General features: G+C 32.5%; 2 protein-coding genes across 3 annotated transcripts in view; one reads left to right on the top strand and one right to left on the bottom strand.

Annotated features, from left to right (window-relative positions):
- Window positions 1-3,808, top strand: part of LOC129231263 (isobutyryl-CoA dehydrogenase, mitochondrial-like) — a 70,683-nt gene extending 66,875 nt beyond the window's left edge. Inside the window, exon 11 of the mRNA XM_054865544.1 lies at window positions 1,316-3,808. The gene's annotated coding sequence lies outside the window, so the exon portion shown is untranslated. The remainder of the gene's footprint in view (window positions 1-1,315) is intronic.
- A 287-nt stretch (window positions 3,809-4,095) lies between these two features.
- LOC129231265 (lipid droplet-regulating VLDL assembly factor AUP1 homolog) overlaps window positions 4,096-19,561 on the bottom strand; it is a 35,738-nt gene continuing 20,272 nt past the window's right edge. Inside the window, exons 7-10 of one of the 2 annotated variants that reach the window (XM_054865545.1) lie at window positions 18,745-18,818; window positions 11,814-11,977; window positions 4,987-5,090; window positions 4,096-4,894 (exon numbers count right to left, since the gene is read on the bottom strand). In XM_054865545.1, the coding sequence (XP_054721520.1) occupies window positions 4,763-4,894; window positions 4,987-5,090; window positions 11,814-11,977; window positions 18,745-18,818 (474 nt within the window). In that variant the 3' untranslated portion in view covers window positions 4,096-4,762. The remainder of the gene's footprint in view (window positions 4,895-4,986; window positions 5,091-11,813; window positions 11,978-18,744; window positions 18,819-19,561) is intronic. The other variant, XM_054865546.1, reaches the window with a different exon arrangement.

Here is a 19,561-nt window from a genome sequence, read left to right as displayed (position 1 = left end):
AGATCTGAAACCCCTTCTTTGCAATCCATGCCTAAACAGATTTAGTCTGGTAGTAAGGTGCTCCATCATGTTGGAAGTGTGTGCACTGGTTGATATTTAGAAAGATTGACAACTTCTCTTTTAGCACATCGAAGATAAACAGTTCCATTAACTGATGTGCCTTCAGGCATGTGAACCACAATCCACATCTTTCTTTCGCACAAATGGCTCCCCATATCATGAGTTTTGTAGCATTCTTCACGGTGGGAATGCTGTAGCGTTGACAGTCTCTTTTATAGGGAGGTTGTCGTATGTTCCTACAAAATGCATAAAACCGCAATACTTGAGTCTCGTCTGAAAACATCACGTTTCCATTGCTCCGCAGTTCACCCCTAATACCTTTTACATAATGTCAGTTGGTCAGCAATGTTTTTGGGAGACAATTTTGGCTTTTTAGCAGGCTTGTAGGACTTTAAACTGGCATTGAATAGCTTTGGGACATTACTATCCTTTCGTAAACCAGCTTGGATTGCTTTTGTTGATCTTCTGGGTGACTTCTTCCCGGCCAAAATTATGGAATCATCCATGCTCTTGCTTGTGACGACCTTTTGGCTTTGACTATCCATAATTTAAGGTTATTTTAAAATTACTTGTAGATCTGGAAGTTGTCTTTTGTGTTAATTGTAATCAGACAGCAATTTCCCAAGAACTATATCCTTCTTTGCTTAGAATCTTTATTTGTGCATGTGTTTCATGTGAAAGTCTTTTACCAGGCATTTTGATATTATTTCATTGTTGTGCCTCAACACACGGCAAACACAGCAAATAAACTAACCAAATGTCAAACAAGAATGCTATATCACTTTGGCAGTCAGCCAAAACAAACATCTGGCGATAATACGTCATTACAAAAGGGAAAAAACAAGAAAGTCATCCATTCTGGCCAGTACTGTATGTCATCTAGTTTGAAAAATACTACTAATTTTCACATTAACGGTTATGCTCATTTATGTATTTTATTTGGATTAAAAATTAAAAAGTGTTAGGAAAATATTCCAATTAATTTGTATTTATGTTTCAATGCTTTGTATTTTAAATGCATAAATTAATAACTTCTTTTCTATTATTTAGTTAAAAAAATTAGGTTTGAATAAAAAAAATAGTGGATGTTAATTTGAAAGTGTTTGTTATATTTTGCATAAATATTTATATGAAAAAAGTTGAATGTTTCTAGATATAACATCATTGTATTGATATTTAAAATCATCCTTTTGAACATACATGTTTTGTCAGACACATTGCATTTTTATTATACATGTAGTAAATTCTTTTTTAGGATCTTGAAAGCAGCCATAACTATTGAAGAAAATGTTCCTTATTTTTCTTGAAACAAAAAGGAAAATTACACATAACATATACACAAATAGCCAATTTTTTAAGCTAGTAGTCTGTGATAAACATATTTTTTCCCCAAAGAGAAGTACAGTTTCTAAAAATTTTCTTTCTTTGTGAATACATAGTCAATAACTGTAATTTGAGCTTTTAATAATTAAAAAAAAAAGTTTGTGAGCATGTTATGGTGTAGTGCTATGGTTGCTATTTTACATCTTTGGTAACATAAAATTTCAAAATCTTATGTAACAAAGTGTTAATTAATCTTAATTTTCTTGTGGTTCTTTCAAAAAAATATTTTAGCATTTTCTTCAATACGATAATTACTTGAAGAATTAACAAAATATAAAATCTACCAAGAATTGAAGAGTTTACTTTCAAAATGGATTATATCCAGTTTTATATATATAGATATTTTTTTGGCAAAACAAAAAAAAAAAAAAAACGTTTTATGCACAAACACTGATTGTTAGAATTTCGAATTTTTCACAATGTTTCGGTAGAATAACAAGTGACTATTGGCATAGGTCTAGGAATTTTTCCACAATTTTATCAGACCTAAATTGCCAATTTTATTTTGGATATACAGTCGATTCCCGCTACAACGCGATTCGACTTACGCGAAACGGCTATAACGCGATTTTTTCACGAGTTACGAATTTTAGAGCTTCCAATTTTTCGTCTATAATACGAATTTTTTAGAAAGAAGAATCGGCTTCGTTATTAGCCATTAAATATTGATTTCATTAATACTATTACATACCTTTAGGCATCACTTACAGCGAAAGTTTCCACATCAAACTAGTCTACGCATCACGTTATTAGTCACTCAGCATCATTCATTTATTTGATTTTTTGCATTTGCAATATTAAAGATGATGAAACATAACGGTACCTTAGTGGCACCTCCATCTAATCTTTGTGAAAATGGGAAGAAAAAGAAAGTTTCTGATGAAAAGGGGGGGGGGGGAGCTAACATTCTCGAGATGCTTGAACAACTATAAAACGTCGACGGTAGCGCGACAATATGAGTGAATCTTCCATGTGTACTAATAAATATGTTACTGTATACTATACAGTACTATTATAGTGCAACATTTTATTATTGCTACATACTGTCGTGTTGTTTTATTTTATGTCTTTCCCTTCTGTTGAACATTCATTTTGTGTATCTTTGTATTTCATCTTGAATAAAACAGTTTTACTGTATTTAAACAAATAAAAAAGTTTAGTTATTTATGTAAGAAACTGTAGTATGTAGTTGAGGAAAGCTTTAAAGCAGTTTGAGAACGTTCACAAGTGTCTAAAAGAGTTTGGTATGCTTCTAAAAAAATTGTATACACATATTTTTCCACAACGCGAAATTTTGACTTACGCGAGGAGTCTTGGAACGCATCCCTCGCGTAAGTCGGGACTCGACTGTATTCCTTTTTGGTGTAAAACAGTGGATATCATCCCTTTTGCAAAAAAACTTAATTTTCTTCAGATATAAACTTTAAAATTGAAACAAAATATTCAACAGTTTTTAATATTATATATATATATATATATTATTCTTCTCATTGAACATAAAAAAAAAGCACCTTCGATCCAATTAAGAACAATGAAACCACCCAAGCCGATTCAATTAACGTAAGTATTAATGGATCACAATTTAACAGTAATATCAATTATTTAATATTAATTTAGTAATCACAATTTGAAGTCGGGCTTTCATAACTGATAAAAGACTTGCACAAGGCGTTGCTATCTCTTAATACGGATGGGTATCACGCTTGATTTGAAATGCTCAGCCAGTGCCTCGCTCCACTATTTTATTTAACTACTTTTAAATTAGAAGTGGCAAATTTAAATTTGGATAGATGCCCTTTTGATATGAAAGTGAATGAGTGGATACTGGCAAATAAGGGATAAGTTCCACTTTACTATAAAATACCTCGCGAGAAATATGGGGATGGAAATACACTGTTTAGGTGGTAAAACCAATGTTTGCGTATTTTTTAACAGGAGATATAAACCACTTCGAGAAAAAAGAAATTCATGGGTCGATAGGGCTTATACTAGAGATTCTGAAACGAAAAAAAAAAAAGAACTTTTTTTTTTCAAAAGTGGATATAATCCGTTTTGAAAGTAAACTCTTGAGTTGACATTTCAAAGAGCAAATTAATTTTGCATTCTGTATGTGACTTCTAGTAAACTTCTTTTAAAAAGCATAATTTGCATTGAAGGATTTCTCAAGGGCGTAAAAGAGCAACCTGTAACTTATATTGGGAGTTATGCCTAATTTTATACTTAAAGAGGCAGGTAATTGGAGGCTTCAAAGAAATCTCTTATATATTTTTGTATAAAACTTTGTATACATTTTGTTAAGATTTTGTATCTAATCATTTTTTCCTCTGGTTTTGTTATAGCTGAAAAATTAAATATTATTACATAATTGTCTTTCATTTCCTTATACAAATCAAAGTTGTATTTTTGGAACTGTTGAAGCTTTAAAGATTACTTCTTAAAACAAAAGTTGCAGCATTATATGTTGTTCTGTTTTTCATTGTGATTTAATATGTTTGATTCAGTTTTTGGTGCATCAGTCATTATACATACTAATTAGAGCAATATCTGGAGAACTGCAAAACATGAGCTTTCTGGAACACATCTTTATAACTTTAAATAAATGACATTTTAACAATACCCTTACAAAAAAACAAAATCAGGTTCTTTTATCCCATTTTGAAGAACCCAAGCTTTAATGAACATGTGCTATTGGGAACAAAAACTGGGCACATGAGTTTCCTTTGAAAAAATGCTTCTTAAAAAAAAAGCTCAAATTAATTCAACCAAAGATCTATTTTTGAACGGTTGATTTTTTTTTTAAATTATAAAAAAAGTGCCATTAGTACTTTTACAACTCACAAACAAAACATGGATAGTATATAAATGCTTAGTTTAAAAAAGCATGTTACAGTGAAGTTGATTTAAGCGATCTTTTACTGCAGTTCCATACAACAAAAAAAGTTAATCAAAATTTCTTGCTGTGGATGTTTTTCAGACATTCATGAAATCATTTAATGCTATGCAATACATCAAAAAGTTGAAATAAGAATAAAAAAATCTCAATTTTTGTTGGAGATACATAAATAAACTTACAGGTGAACAAGTTTTAAATAATAAATTTAATGCTTAAGATGGTTGGCCCAAAAACAGAAAAAAAAAAAAAAGATAAATATAATACTTGGATATGTTATTCATGTATAAAAATCACATTTTATCTATAAAAACGATCTCCTCTTTTCCATTTGTACATACTTTGAGTTCTCATCATAAATCTGATAAATATCAAGTTTTGAATGAGTATTTTACATGTTAATCGAAGTGAGGATTTATAATAAAAATTTTATAGAAGACCTTGTTTTTCCATGTATTTTCTTTTGGCTGCAGCAATTAACAATGTTTTTCGTTCCTGATATGATAACATTCGCTCTTTAGGTGATTTGCCGAATGTTTTTGCAGCTGTGTTTAATGTAAGCTGAAAATAATGGAAAACATATAAAAATTAGAAATATACAACTTGCTGTTAATTATTTAACTATAAGATTGAATTGAGATGGCCAAAACTACCTTTTCATGGAAGTGTTTCAGTAATAATGCATTCATATCTTGGTCTGTAGAAGAATGAGGAACTTGAGCAGCAATGTTAGATACATTTGTTGAAGTGGAAGAAGCTGAACAAAGAAAATTGTTATTGCGATACAAACATTATGTAGACATTTTACTGTAAGGCTTAACTTTCCTTGTTGCAAATTAGAATATATTTAAACTGTTCAGTTGAGGCAGTGAGAAGCAAAGGGATGTAAAGGGCAAAACTAAAAATTTTGAGATAAGTATAGCAAATGTTGGGGGCAAGAGATGGTACTAGTATCTCCGGTAGGTGCTGCAATGCAATAAGATTTAGAAAAAAATTCAATGAAAGCCTACCTAGGATCTCAACTTTAACCACCTTTTACTCAAAACCTTAAAAATTCCACTTACTTACATCTCTTTGCTTCTCACTACTTCAGTTGTGGTTAACATTAAATGGGCATAGCCTGGCTGTCAGGAGAGTAAAGCAGTTTTTAAGGAACATAAAAATAACAACAAAAATAAAATACATTATTTTATTCTTTCTCTGTACAAAAATTTTAAAAGAAAATATCACGAATTTTAGTCTAGTCTGACCTCAAAAATGTGGCACCTGCCAATCATTTCAGAAACGAGTCCATTCCTTAAAATGGGTGGAGTACGAAGAATATATATGTCACATTCACTAGTTAAGTGATATTTTGGTGATATGAATGTATGTTTTAAACATGTTTTACAGAAGAGGAAAAATCTCTACTTCCGTTATGTTAAATTGTCATTATCATGTTAGTTTTTTAACATTTTGGCTATAGGATGAGTTGACTAGATGAGGCTAAAAAAGAGGCAACATAGTAGCAAGCCTTCGAAACTTATTGTCTGCAACATTCATTTTAGTAATTTTCAGTATATTTCATATGAAATTGCAGTAAATATCTTGAGTGAAATAAGTCATTTTCAATTAATTTTTCACCGATTGAAGTTTGTAAATGTTTATTTGTAAATGTGTGGTGTATCGAACTAATTGAACTCCGCTATCGTAATCGTAGTGACGTCAGAAGCCACTGACGTCACTGGGGAAAAACATCCTCTCGGCACATGGCAGATCGGAACGAACTCCGGAGATGTGCGCATTGGCGACACACTCTGTCTTGTATATAGTATTATGTATATAGCAATGTAGCAATTAGAATAGTAAAGTCTAGTATTATAATGTCTGAATGATCCATTACATGTTCCAGCGAGCATAGGTTCCCTAAAAGGAACCATAACAGTGGCGACGAGTGTGTGTTATGAAACCACTAATGTAGTGCTATAAAAGTTCTCGTTTCAAAAAGGATAGGGTAATTACCCGAAGACTGCTCAAGGTAGGAAATTTATATATTTTTGTATTTTGGATTGAAAAATAATGGAGGCCCTGGTTCAGGAACTCATAAAACAGAATGAAGCCCTTGTACAAGCTCTCAAGCTTAAAGTGGATACCCCAAATGGATCAAAAGTGACAGGGGTCAATTTTGAAAAATATGATGAAATGTCCGAAAATTTTGATTCTTTTATAGAACGTTTCGAGGCATTCTTAGATATTCAAAATGTCCCAAAAGAAAAAAGGGCGAAAACGTTTATATCAAGTTTGTCAGCAAAATTATACAATTTACTGAAGAATCTTTTGTCACCCGACAACCCTGGGGAAAAAGATTTCGAAACGCTCAAGGACTGTAAAGCAAAAACAGGTGGATATAGAAGCTTTTTCTGAAGATGAAGGTACTGATTCCGTGCCTATTTACACAATTCAGTCTGAAGAGTGTACACTGCCTGAACAAGAACCAAGGAAACCTATAATGGTAAAACTTCAAATAGAAGGCCATTGGGTAAACTTTGAAGCCGATACAGGTGGAGCCGTTTCAATAATGTCGCTGAAGAATTTCCGAAAAATTTCAAATAAGAAAATTCAGCCTACAAAATTAATTTTTAAAACCTACAAAGGGGATAGAATTGTTCCAATGGGTTATGTAACGGTAAATGTTACCTATAATGAGGTTACGTACGCATTAAACTTGTATATCGTTAAAGAAAATTTAAATACAATTTTTGGTCGCGAATGGTTGTGTAAAATTAAACTAGATTGGAATTCAATAAAAAATTGCAAAGCTGAAACAAATGTTAGTCTTTCTAAATTGTTAGGCGAATACAAAAAGTTATTTAGTGATGATTTGGGAGAAATTAAAAATTACGAGTGCAAATTAGAGCTAAAACCTGACGCTAGTCTGGTATTCTGTAGACCTAGACCCATGCCCTTTGCACTGAAAAATAGAGTTTGCGAGGAAATAGATCGCTTAGAACGCGAAAATATTATCGAAAAGGTACATATTTCGGATTGGGAAACTTTGATCGTACTGGTGATTAAATCAAATGGTAAAGTTAGGTTGTGTGCAGATTACTCCGTAACATTAAATAAGAATTTAAAAGTACAACAACACCCACTTCCTAGAATGGAAGATATTTTTGCATCACTGAGTGATGGCAAGGTGTTTTCCAAGGTTGATTTCTCTCAGGCATATTTGCAAATGAAAATGCACCCTGAAAGTCAAAAATTGTTGACAATAAATACACATAAGGGACTCTATCTGTGTAAAAGATTAATGTATAGGGTAAATGCCGCTCTGGCGATCTGGCAGAAATTTATTGAAAGTGTTTTTCAGGATTTAAAGGGAGTTGAATTATTTTTTGACGATGCTAGAATTGCAGCTCCAGACGCTGAAACTCATTTAGTAAGATTAAAAGAATTTTTTGAAAGATGCCGCGCTCATGGATTAAAAATTAACAAAGAAAAAAGTCAATTCTTTCAAAAAGAAATAGAATTTTTAGGGTACAAGATAAACTCTCAAGGACTATCCCAAACATCTGAAAAAGTTAAAGCAATTAAAAATGCCGTAGAACCCAAAAATGTTCATGAAGTTAAACCATTTATGGGGTTGGTAAATTTTTATTCGCGCTTTTCAAAAAAGTTAGCTACACTGGCTTATCCTTTGCATGAGTTAGCGAAGAAAGATGTTCCTTGGAAATGGGATAAAAAAAATGTAAGGAAGCTTTTCAAAGGGTCAAAGACGAAATTTGTTCGGAAAGAATTTTTGCACATTTCGACCCGGAACTTCCACTTTTGTTGGCAACTGATGCGTCACCAGTTGAACTGGGAGCAGTATTGTCACATAAATTTCCAGATGGTTCAGAACGTCCGCTTGCTTTTGCATCTAAAACTCTTTCTTCGACCGAACAACGGTATTCTCAAATCGACAAAGAAACCTTAGCTATAGTATGGGCTGTAAAGAATTTTTTTCTCTGTGTGAAAAATACCAAGTTTACTCTAATTACAGATCATAAGCCACTACTGGCAATTTTTGGCTCAAAGAAAGGCTTGCCAGTTTTAGCTGCTACACGTCTATTGCATTATGCGTTGACTCTGCAATCATTTCAATTTGACATTATTTATCGTCAAACTAAGGAACATGGCAATGCAGACTTTCTTTCGTGTTTACCTACGGATTCGGAAAAATTGGCTATACATGATGATATTGATATCTTCCAGTTTCATCAAATTGAAACGCTGCCGGTGACAGCGAAAGATTTGGCCAAAGAAACGGAAAGGGATGAAGAACTCACTCTGTTATTACGAGTCCTGGAAAGTGGAGGTGAACTGAAGGGAAGGGAGATGAAATACAGCCTGCAAGATGGTTGCATAATGTATGGGTAACGTGTATGCATTCCGAAGCTGTATAGAGAAATAATTTTAAATGAACTGCATCACGGACACTTAGGTATAGTCAAAATGAAAACAATCGCGAGATCATATGTATTCTGGCAGGGAATTGACAAGGACATTGAAAGGGTTGCAAAAAACTGTGTAGATTGTGCAGTTAACAAAACTGATCCTCCTAAAGTAAAAGTACACCAATGGGAGTACCCTAGCGCTCCAGTTGATAGAATTCATGTTGATTTCGCAGGCCTTATATTTGAACATATGTTTTTAATAATAGTTGATGTACACTCAAAATGGCTAGAAGTATACCCCATGAAAACCAGCACTACGTTCAAAACTGTTGAATGTTTACGAGATTTCTTTGCTCACTTTGGACTGCCGATCATGTTGGTAAGTGACAATGGTCCACAATTTACGTCACAAGAATTTCAGGCATTTCTGAAAGTTAATGGCATAAAACAAACCCACAGCACCGTTCAAACCATCAAGTAACGGTCAGGCCGAAAGGTATGTGTTTACTGTAAAGCAGTCTTTGAGAACTATGAAAAATTATCCTGGAACTCTTAGACAAAAGCTGAGTACCTTTCTTATGCAATATAGGAAGGCCCCCAACATGACGACATTAAAAGCCCAGCTATGCTCATGATGAAAAGAGAAATTCGTACAAGGATCGACCTGGTTAGACCAGATCTAAAGAGCAGAGTCGAGGAAAGAGTTCGCAAAGGATTTTATGAATTTTCGGATAGAGGATTCAATGTAGGAGATAAGGTTGCAGTTAGAAACTATCGTCAAGGCGATAGAAAATGGCGATTTGGAACTGTAAAAAGCAAAGACGGCCAACTACACTACACAGTAGATGTGAATGGTCAACTCTGGCGACGTCACATCGACCAGATGCGTGACGGGGGAGACATTGAAGACGTCGACTGGGTGCGCCGACCATCTTTTCGGAAAAGATCCAGTGACGTACGTTCTGAAAGCGGTCCAGCCGACAACGACAACAGCAATCTCCAGGGAGACCGGTCCATGCCTTCGGAGATGACTGATGTTCGACCAGGATCTCCAGCCGCCATACCTATGGCAGTTACCAAGATGCCAGGAGAGCCATCAGCTGCACCTGTTCCACTTAGGCGTTCCACCCGCGCGAGAAAAGCATCAGATAGACTGGGCTACTAAAGATTAAAAAGGGAGGAATGTGGTGTGTCGAACTAATTGAACTCCGCTATCGTAATCGTAGTGACGTCAGAAGCCACTGATGTCACTGGGGAAAAACATCCTCTCAGCACATGGCAAATCGGAACGAACTCCGGAGATGTGCGCATTGGCGACACACTCTGTCTTGTATATAGTATTATATATATAGTAATGTAGCAATTAGAATAGTAAAGTCTAGTATTATAATGTCTGAATGATCCATTACATGTTCCAGCGAGCATAGGTTCCCTAAAAGGAACCATAACAAAATGTATATTATCACTTACCTAGTTTTGATTATTAATACTTAAAATTTCTAGAATCAGTTGAATTTGGGAAAAAATGCAGTCCTAATATATTTTTGTTATGTGATTATTATTAAAATGTTTGATTTGCAGAAATAACTGCATTGAGTGGGCAAAAAATTACAAATGACAAGCTTTGCAATCCTTATTATACCCCTATTTTCACCAATCCATTCTTCAATTTTCATCTGGGTACACCAGGTTCATGAAAACACACACTTCTGAAATAGGGCATAGTCAAGTGTCATTTCCTGACAGCCAGATGTTACCTTTTCCATTAAGAATATTAATCTTTTGTGACTAATTTTAATTTATATGAGTTCTTATATGACAACACATAGGGCAACCCACACAGATTGCCTTGTATCTGAAAACAACTATAGTATGTCCAAACAGAAAGACAAAATTTCAAAATTGAGATAAAAGTAAGATATGCAAGTATATAGTGTCATAAATGAGCAGTCAAAAAATGCACTAATTACCTGAACACCACTTGAAACATAAATGCAAGTTGTTTTTGTTTCTTAGTTAATAACTTTATGTACAAACTATGGTTGAACTAGTGCCTCAAAATGCATCAAAAAGAAAGTTTCAAGATACATAGGTTTTGATGTTATGAAATTCGACAACTAAAACATAAGTCAAAAGAATTACTATATGCTATATATTAAAGTTGTACTGTATTAGTATTTTGGTAGATTTTTATTATATGTAGTAACTTGTCCCTTTTGTTTTCAACCAAAAGCATGTCTTTATTATCAACTGAAAGAGGCTTCAATTGTTTCACAATAACCATGTTCAAATCTGACTTTTGATTGAGAAACTCTCAAAGTCATAACACCCTTCTAATTGCCCATACTCCCCTTGTGGGATGGATAACCATCATAAAACTCTAGTTTTTGATGAACTGAATGGGTTTCAAATCTAAAAGTTACTACAGTAATTTAAATATTCAAGGTAAAATGATTTCAGCTTCCCCCCCCCCTCCTCAAGGTGAAGTTAGAGTGTAGGTTTGAATTAGTTAAGATACAGAGAAGCGAAGAAATTTTAAAACAGAGAAGATTTTGAGGTTAACAGATCTGTCTGTATTTGTTGAAATTTCAGCCTCCATAACGTCAAAAAAAAAAAAAAAACACATTTTTAATTATTGTTTTCAATGATGAAAGATTTTATCATTATTTTGAAGGTGCAAAAATAGTATTATTGCAATAGAGTAGTGTAACAAAAACATGTTTTATCATAACAGAATAATTATATGATTTGGTTCATTTGGTCTACTAGGAGTATAATTATCGAACTTAAAAATTTGACTTAAAAATGTAATATTTTCTGTGGATTTCTGCGCAAAACATGTTAATTTCAACAGTAATGAATTTACATATAATGTAACTCACTCTATGCTTGAATTAACACGTTGATTGCTACGGACTGGCAAGGACTGAGTTTAAGTACAGCATAGTGTCTGGTATGGCATTCAATGTGTTGAATTCATGACTTTGAACGTCAAAAAGAAATATCTTTTGAATAATTTAAGAAACCTTCAAAACAATCAAATTTAGTTAGTTCTAAAATACTACCTGATGATGATCTTGAAGTCCTTAATCGTTTTATTAGTTCTGCTTTATCAGCAAATGAGTAGATGCAAGAACTTAACCCAGCAGCATTTGACATAGTTTGCTGTACTCTCTTGCTGAATTCATTCACAGGTTCTTCAGGATTTTTCATCATGCTTGGTAATACCCTATTAAAGATTGCACCAAAATCTTAACAGTATTTATAGCTTCATAAACATTTCATTAAGTTTTTAGAAAATATTGAAGTGGTGATTAATGATTGCAAAAATAAAGTAATTTAAGGATAAATTACTTGATCTTCTTTCAGAATTTTCTTAACACAACCAACTTCAGCATAATAACCAACAATATGCTTAGCAAAAGGTATGCCCATTTTATTATTTAATGTAAGGTAATGTAAAGTAAATATAATTTAAGAGCATTTTTGATTTAATTTTACAGCTTACTTTCAAGAACTCAAAACTCTAGATACCTTGACTGAATTTTTTTGAAATACTGAGAGAGAGATTTTTTGAATACAGGAGAGTGGAGGAAGAACAAATTTAGAATAGTGATACCACAAGCATTTCTATATATGCCATATCTTTCTACATGCAGGCCAATCCTTGGATAAGCCAAGGATTGGCCTTCATGAGAGCGGGTTTTTCAAACACTAGTTTCGAAAAATTAAAAATGCATTTATAAGCCACCAAAAAAAAAAAAAAAAGGCAATGTTCAAACAATTTACAATGAGAATGAGAATATTGGCAAGCTGGTAAAATAGTTGGAAATATTTTCTAATCAATTCGCTGTCAAGGTAAATGTCATACACTATATGATTATAGATTCAACGCTGGTAACCCTATCTGAAGCGATCTCATTTTCTTTATTTGATTCATTTGCAGTTCAAAGTTCAGTTTGCTGATTTATGCTACTCTTATTTTCTAAATTCTTTGCTCATTTTAAACTATGAGCAGAGGAAAGTCTTACCTAACAATTTTAAGCTGCAGGTGATTGCATTTTCAGAGAAGTAAATAACAGCACGGCTGTTCCCCATTTTGCTTTGGCTATGATATAAGCAAAATTAGATGTGAGAAACAAAAAGACTCTTTATTTGATTTTTTTTTGTGAACAAGCTACAAAAGCAGGATGAACTCACTACATTTGGCTTTATTTTGTGATTTATTGCTTGCACATACATCACATAAGTGGCAACGAACTCTGGCAACATTTTTTTACAAAATTAACCTATCTGTATAAAATCCTGCCTACCCTCTAATTTAATTTCAAAAAAGTCCAAAACCTTTTTGCTTATACATAGAAATGTAAGGTATGTATGCATTTTAAAATATATGTAATGTTACGTATGTAATATACAATTTTTAAAAAATGATTACATGCTGATAATAAATAGCTACTAGAAATAAATACCTTTGTGCAGAAAAAGTAAAATTAAAAACAACGTTTTATCGCACTAAGTTTGCAGATTACTGCAGACACGTATTTCGCAAAACAAGGAACACCTTTTTCAATTCAAAAGAAGTGAGCTTATGGATGAAAAAACGACCGCACTTTTGTTGCAAGATGCTTTTTGATCCATGAGCTCAATTTTGCATAGAGAAAGGAGTTCTCGCACCGAAACACACGTCTTCAGCAATCTAAAAGTTTTGTTCAATAAATTTCTTTAATTTTTAATAGCTACTACTTTTATAGTTTAATATTGAAAAATTCCTCCTTTTTTGTTTTAATTAACCTCACCAGGCAAAATCAACCAGGACAATAACAGTGTCCATGTCGAAACAGAAAATATCATCTACTTCCACAGCAAGGGTTATTGTCTCTGGATGTTCATCCTCATTGTCATCAATTTTCAATTATAAAAAAAAGCAGATGCAATTTGTCTTTTGTAGTAGATAGTTGCATTGTTCTCACTTAAGAGTTTACAAACATTGTAAATACCATACCTGCCAACTTCTTCAAGTGAAAAAAAGGAAGATATAAGTTTAAAAATCAAAAGAAACCGGTCGATAATTTTATACTGCTATATAAATAGATTAACTGCGAATGAAATGATATGCCAAATTACTTGCCCATTTCAGAAGCTGATAGACAAAAAGTTCAAAGCTCAGAAAAGTGATAATTAAAAATATTTTTGCACTGAAGGAACATTTCAAACTATCAACAGAGTTATGATTTAAAAAGGTTCTACTTTAAAAAAAATATATTTGCAAACCATAACTTGTCATCAAAAAGAAATTACTTCACTTTTAAAGGAATATAATCTTATGAAAAAGTCTTAGTAAGAAAAGTTTTTAGAATTTCTAATCTATGTAAGCCAAACATATTTTTTAAGCAAAATCTCTTAGACATAAGAATATTAGATAGAATAACTATTTTAATGATGTGACTTTAATCAACTATTTTAATGGTGTGATAGTTTAACTTTTTGAACAAACATTCTAATTTGTAGCATTATGCAAATCATTTAAATGTATTGATTTCCTCTTTAGATGAACAAATATGCATTATCAGAGGCTCAATGTATACGTTGATATTGTGTAATATTGCAAGTATAAAAAATTTGTTTCCTACATTTCTAATTTCATAAAAATTCATTGTTAGCAACCATATCATTTATTAACCTACAATAATTCAATTAATTGTTTAAAATTCTTTTCAGGTTAGTGATTTTAAACATACATACAATACATAAAAATTTGAATGGAAATTACATAAAGTGCACTTGGAGATCATTTTTACAGGTTTTGAATGAAAATTTTTCAATTTCTGTAAAGGATGCTAAAATATTGTGCATTGCAATGATTCACGCATGCACTAAAAGAATAGGAGTAGAAAAAATCCTTTTTCCATTCAGGTATATCTTTTTCATTCTAAAGTTAAACTATATTTATTTAAATAGCTATAAGCAGCTATATCCTAAAAATATTTTTGTTTGGAAAATAGGCAAGTGTGAGCATTGACCAAACTAACAATACTGGCATTTCCACGAAACTATTTTGAGCTTTTTAGCGTAGTTAGCAGAAGTAACTTTTCGTTGAACCATTATTAGCATTAAAAGAAGTAAAGTAGAATGGAAAAAAAAAGCATAGGTAAAGTAATTTAGCTAGAAAATGAGAAAAAGGGAAGATTTTATCTTCTGACCAAAAAAATTGAAAGATTAGTGAAAAAACAAAAGTTTTTTTCGTAAAAAACGTTAGAGTTGGCAGGTACCATAATCAATTAAGCAGTATGTTACCACCCCATAAGCCAGGGCTAAGGCAGAACTACATGCAATATGCTAGACAACTCGGTTATCACATTCAGAGACTGTAGTTTTGTTCTTATTAGAACTTCAGCCATTGCATGTAGTTCTGACTTTACCCTGGCTTAGGGGGGGGGGCGCAACTTATTGCTAAATACAGTGAAATGTGTGTAAGTTGACCACTTGCGGTGCACTATTTTATTGGTCAACTGAAACAGGTGGTCAACTTACAGAGGTTGATTTATATGATAAGGGCTAATTCTGTGCCTGAAAAAAGCGGTCAACTTACAAGAGTGATCAACTTCACAGGTTTTACTGTACCTAAGCTTTGCCTTTAGTCAAATTGTACCATGCTGAGGGCCCTTGCTTGTGAGATAAATTTACTTTACCAATTTATTGGCACTCTCAGTTTCAATGAGATGATGTTTGCCTCCAGCTCGGTTATTCACTATTCCAGACTAAAGAGTTCTAAAAAGAACAAAACTGCAGTCTCTGGATGTGATAACTGATCTGTTTGGTATATTGCAAGTACAGTATAACCCCGATTTAACGATTGTGAAGGGAATGGAAAAAGTTATGGTCAAATCAAGGATATCTTATCAAGGAGCATAGGCATTAGGGCGGTCCTTATTTTTGAAGTTGCAGATATTTTATGCGACACCCCCTCAATTTGTTCCAGTATACAAATAAATGATTCGTGCAAAGTTTTAAGTCAATCCATGAATATTAACACGTGCCCAGGGCCTCCTTTTTTGAGTTTCGAAGAAAAAATTGCAGATTCTCATTTTTATTTAAAAATATTCTAAAGTTTTACATTTCAAATAATTTTAAACTTCAATAGATGCTGCTACTTCTAGACCGACCATTCTCTCAATTTCATTCTGTAAAATTTTACTTGTTACAGAGGGTATATGTACATCAATGGCCTTGGGTCAGGCATACCGCTCTTCTGAGCTCGTTTCAAACCAAGCTGCAGGAGAACTTTTCTTACCACCAAGATGGACACAAGGGATTCTAAAGGCCATTAATGAATGGCCTAGGCAATTAATGAATGATCTTAGATAACAACAAATTGCCTCCTCCAGGCTTTGGGGGTGTAGATTTGCAAAATTTCCTGCTATGTAATAGGCATGGCAAATAGGGTCGCAAGGTTTCAATGCTATAAACATAAGTAATGGCAATTATGCTTTAACTTGCTATTCTTTAGTTATAAACATACCTAAATGCTTATGCAATTCTTTATTTTTAAAATATAAATTTCGAAAAATCCTAGATTACTCTAAGATAAAAATGTACTATATTTTCCATATCTAAAATATAAATTTAAAAAAAAAAAGAAATCAGATCAGAATTATGTAAAAATCCACACATTAAATTAATTTTCTATTCCAGTACATTCTATTTCAGTGCCTTTATTATCATCAAACTCTTCTTGTGATTCACAAGATTTAGAAACCAAAATGGATATCTATCGTAACCTGTAGAACTTTTTTTTCTACATCTGGTCTACCACAACACAAAAAAGCTTGAGAGCTATTGATAACTGCTCGCCTTTCATCACTGTTAGACAAATGCCATATTAGGGATAAAGATGCTGTTCGTTTATTAACAGCCTATTTAGATGTAGTAAATTAAAATCCAAATAACCTTGTGATCAATTGTACATCCCTTAAGACAGCAAGAGAAAATCTTCGAGAGGTAAAATCAAATTTCAGGAATTTAAATTTAGACTTTGTAGCTATTCACTGGTATACAAAGCTACATCCAGGATGTAACTTGAAAAAGAATGCCGATAAACTAACCGTGATAGCTTCAGGTCCCAACGTTGAACAGCTACTCGGAATTCCTTAGATATTTCCTCAGTTGTATATGATATCTTAGATGATTGCTCTTTATTGCTAACTGTTCAAGCTGTAGTGTTTGATACAACGGCTTGCAACACCAGCCGTATAAATTGTGCATGCAATTTTTTAGAGAAAAACTGAACGGTGATGTATTTTTGGTGTACATTTGGATTGCTATCATCATGCACTTGAAATCGTACTGCACAGTGTGTCTTTAAAGAAGTTCTTGCCTTTCTTTGTTCTATACCCTATATTCTATTATTTAAGTGCTTCAAAATTTTGTGGAAAGATCTCCATCATTCAGAAATTATAACATTTCAATCAAGTACACATACCACTTAAATTCTAAAAGACAAAGTTGTGATATTATTTTTCATAAAAAGTGGAATTGAGAAAATCTTTCCCTATAAGATTACAGAAAATTCTGATAACTTGTAATAATATTTCATGGTGAAGTCCTTCCTAGAGGGATATGTTTTCGGCAACCTGGAGCTTATCCCTGAGCCAGTAGGGTGGTAAAAGAAATTTGTTTGAAAATTATATATTTAAGAAACAATTTAAAGTGACCTTACATGAAAAGAAAGCTTTTAATGCTGTTCTACAGAGCTGTTTTACAGTTAATTGCTGTATGAAGATATGGTTTTTCGCGGCAACCCAATTAGAGGCTCCTTTAATTAATATAATGTGTCTAAAAAAACTAGCAGCGTACAAAATGATGACAAACATGCAGAAGAATTGGAAAATTCGATTGGAAAACGATTGGAAAATTCATAAATCACTTATCGTAATTAGGGGATAAACTAGTAGCTTTGTCCGTATTGGACGAAGGAAATAACTTTGAAGATAGGAAAAGACTAGTTCAAAAACTGCTTGTGATAAGGAAGATGTGTCTGATGGACTGTTTAACAAATTTCAGATAACAGTAGATGATTTGGAATACTTTCTTAATAAAGATCTCCTTAAAGAGATCGTTAAAATGCTGAAAGTTGTGAATGATACAACTGAAAGAGGAGCACAATTAATCCAAGAATTTCACAACCAATTTACCAAATATGAGTCACAAAAGCAATTTTTTTACAGATCGTCCAAGATTATTGGAAAAAATGCACTATCGAGATGCAATGAGAAAAGCGTGCGATTAAGGAAAGTTTCTTAAGCATTATTTCATTCTTATTCAACATAAAATCTTTAGATGATATAAAGTAATTTAAAAGATTAATAAAAGTGCTACCCCACTGTAAAAATATTTTGCAAACCTAGGAAAAAAGATAAACTGGGTCTGATGTAAAAACTCGAAGATTTGTGGGAAAATTATCAAAAGTGTTAAAGCTCAGCGTCCTAGAGGCAAGTGCTATTATTGACCGATAGAGTTCAATTTTTGCACATGTTACTTTTTATTATAGTGTCACAAAACTAGAGGGCGTCACTTGTTGAATTCTAATTTTTTTTTTCTTATATAAATAAGGACCACCCTAATAGGCATTCAATGTAGTCAAATCAGGACAAGTGAAATGATCATTAAGTTGAAGAAATCATTAAATCTGGTATCGTTAAATTGAAGTTGTAATCAATATTTAAAAATAGATTAATTTATCTCATTACTCATTTTAAAGTGTGAATTTTTTTTTTTTAATTTTTTTTTAAAATGATGCATATAAATAGCTGTTCTGGAGATCAGAATATTAGGACAAATACAAAAGCAACTTTTCAGGAGCTATAAAAATAAGTATAGAGAAAAAATTATATTTGGTCATAAATAAAGTTTTTTTTACAGAAACTCCCTTTACAAAAAAGTTTTAATTTGCTTTCTCTAAATCAATGTTCAGAAGTTACTAGACAAAATACTCACTTCAATGTATAAAATGTACTTGGGAAAAAAAGTAACCAGAACATATCTGACCAAGCTGAACTTCCAAGAACAGACTACAAACATCAAAACAAATAAATTTAACAAAACCAAAATACAATTGTATTAAAATAAATCTTAATATAAATCAAATTACATCTGGCTTAGTATAGCAAAAACAGTATGTCTTTAGAACATCACAAAAGTTAACATACACTGCTGGTTCACAGACATAAACAATATTGAGCAAGTCTGACGCTCAAGCCTGATGCCAAATATCCACAACTAAAACTCTTAAGGTATTTATTTGAATAAAAGTATGTTTATGATTAGAAGGAAACAGCATTGAGCAAAATGAAAAAAAAAGGGGGGGGGGGAATCCAGCACAATACAAAATCTTGTGTGAGATTTTCTCATAAATTCTTACTCTGAAAACGAAACACGGCCGTCAAAAAGCTGATAACAGTTCAAAAAAGCAACACTGAGACAAAACTACTTGTAGAAGAGCCTTAGTACTTCATTTCATACTTGAACTTAGTGCTTTCAATATAAAAGGCTTTTTTGCCAGGGTTATTAGTTAAATTTTAAATTAATGTCTTTTGTTATTTGGTGAAATCCATACTTTTTACTCCAATATATAACTATTAGTTTTTAAACTTCCAATTTCACTAAAAAATATAAGCAAATGACCATAATACTTTGCTTTCCCTCCATAAGCAAACGTAACAGCTACATTGACGTTTGGTCATATGGTAAGCTAGAAATAAATAAGTCGGTTAAGTTACAAAAAACATCCTAACTGAAAGTCTCCAAGTGGTAG

The sequence above is a fragment of the Uloborus diversus genome, chromosome 10 (genome assembly GCF_026930045.1).
Source record: "Uloborus diversus isolate 005 chromosome 10, Udiv.v.3.1, whole genome shotgun sequence".
Taxonomy (NCBI): Eukaryota; Metazoa; Arthropoda; class Arachnida; order Araneae; family Uloboridae; genus Uloborus; species Uloborus diversus.
This window is presented reverse-complemented; position numbering and strand designations above follow the sequence as displayed.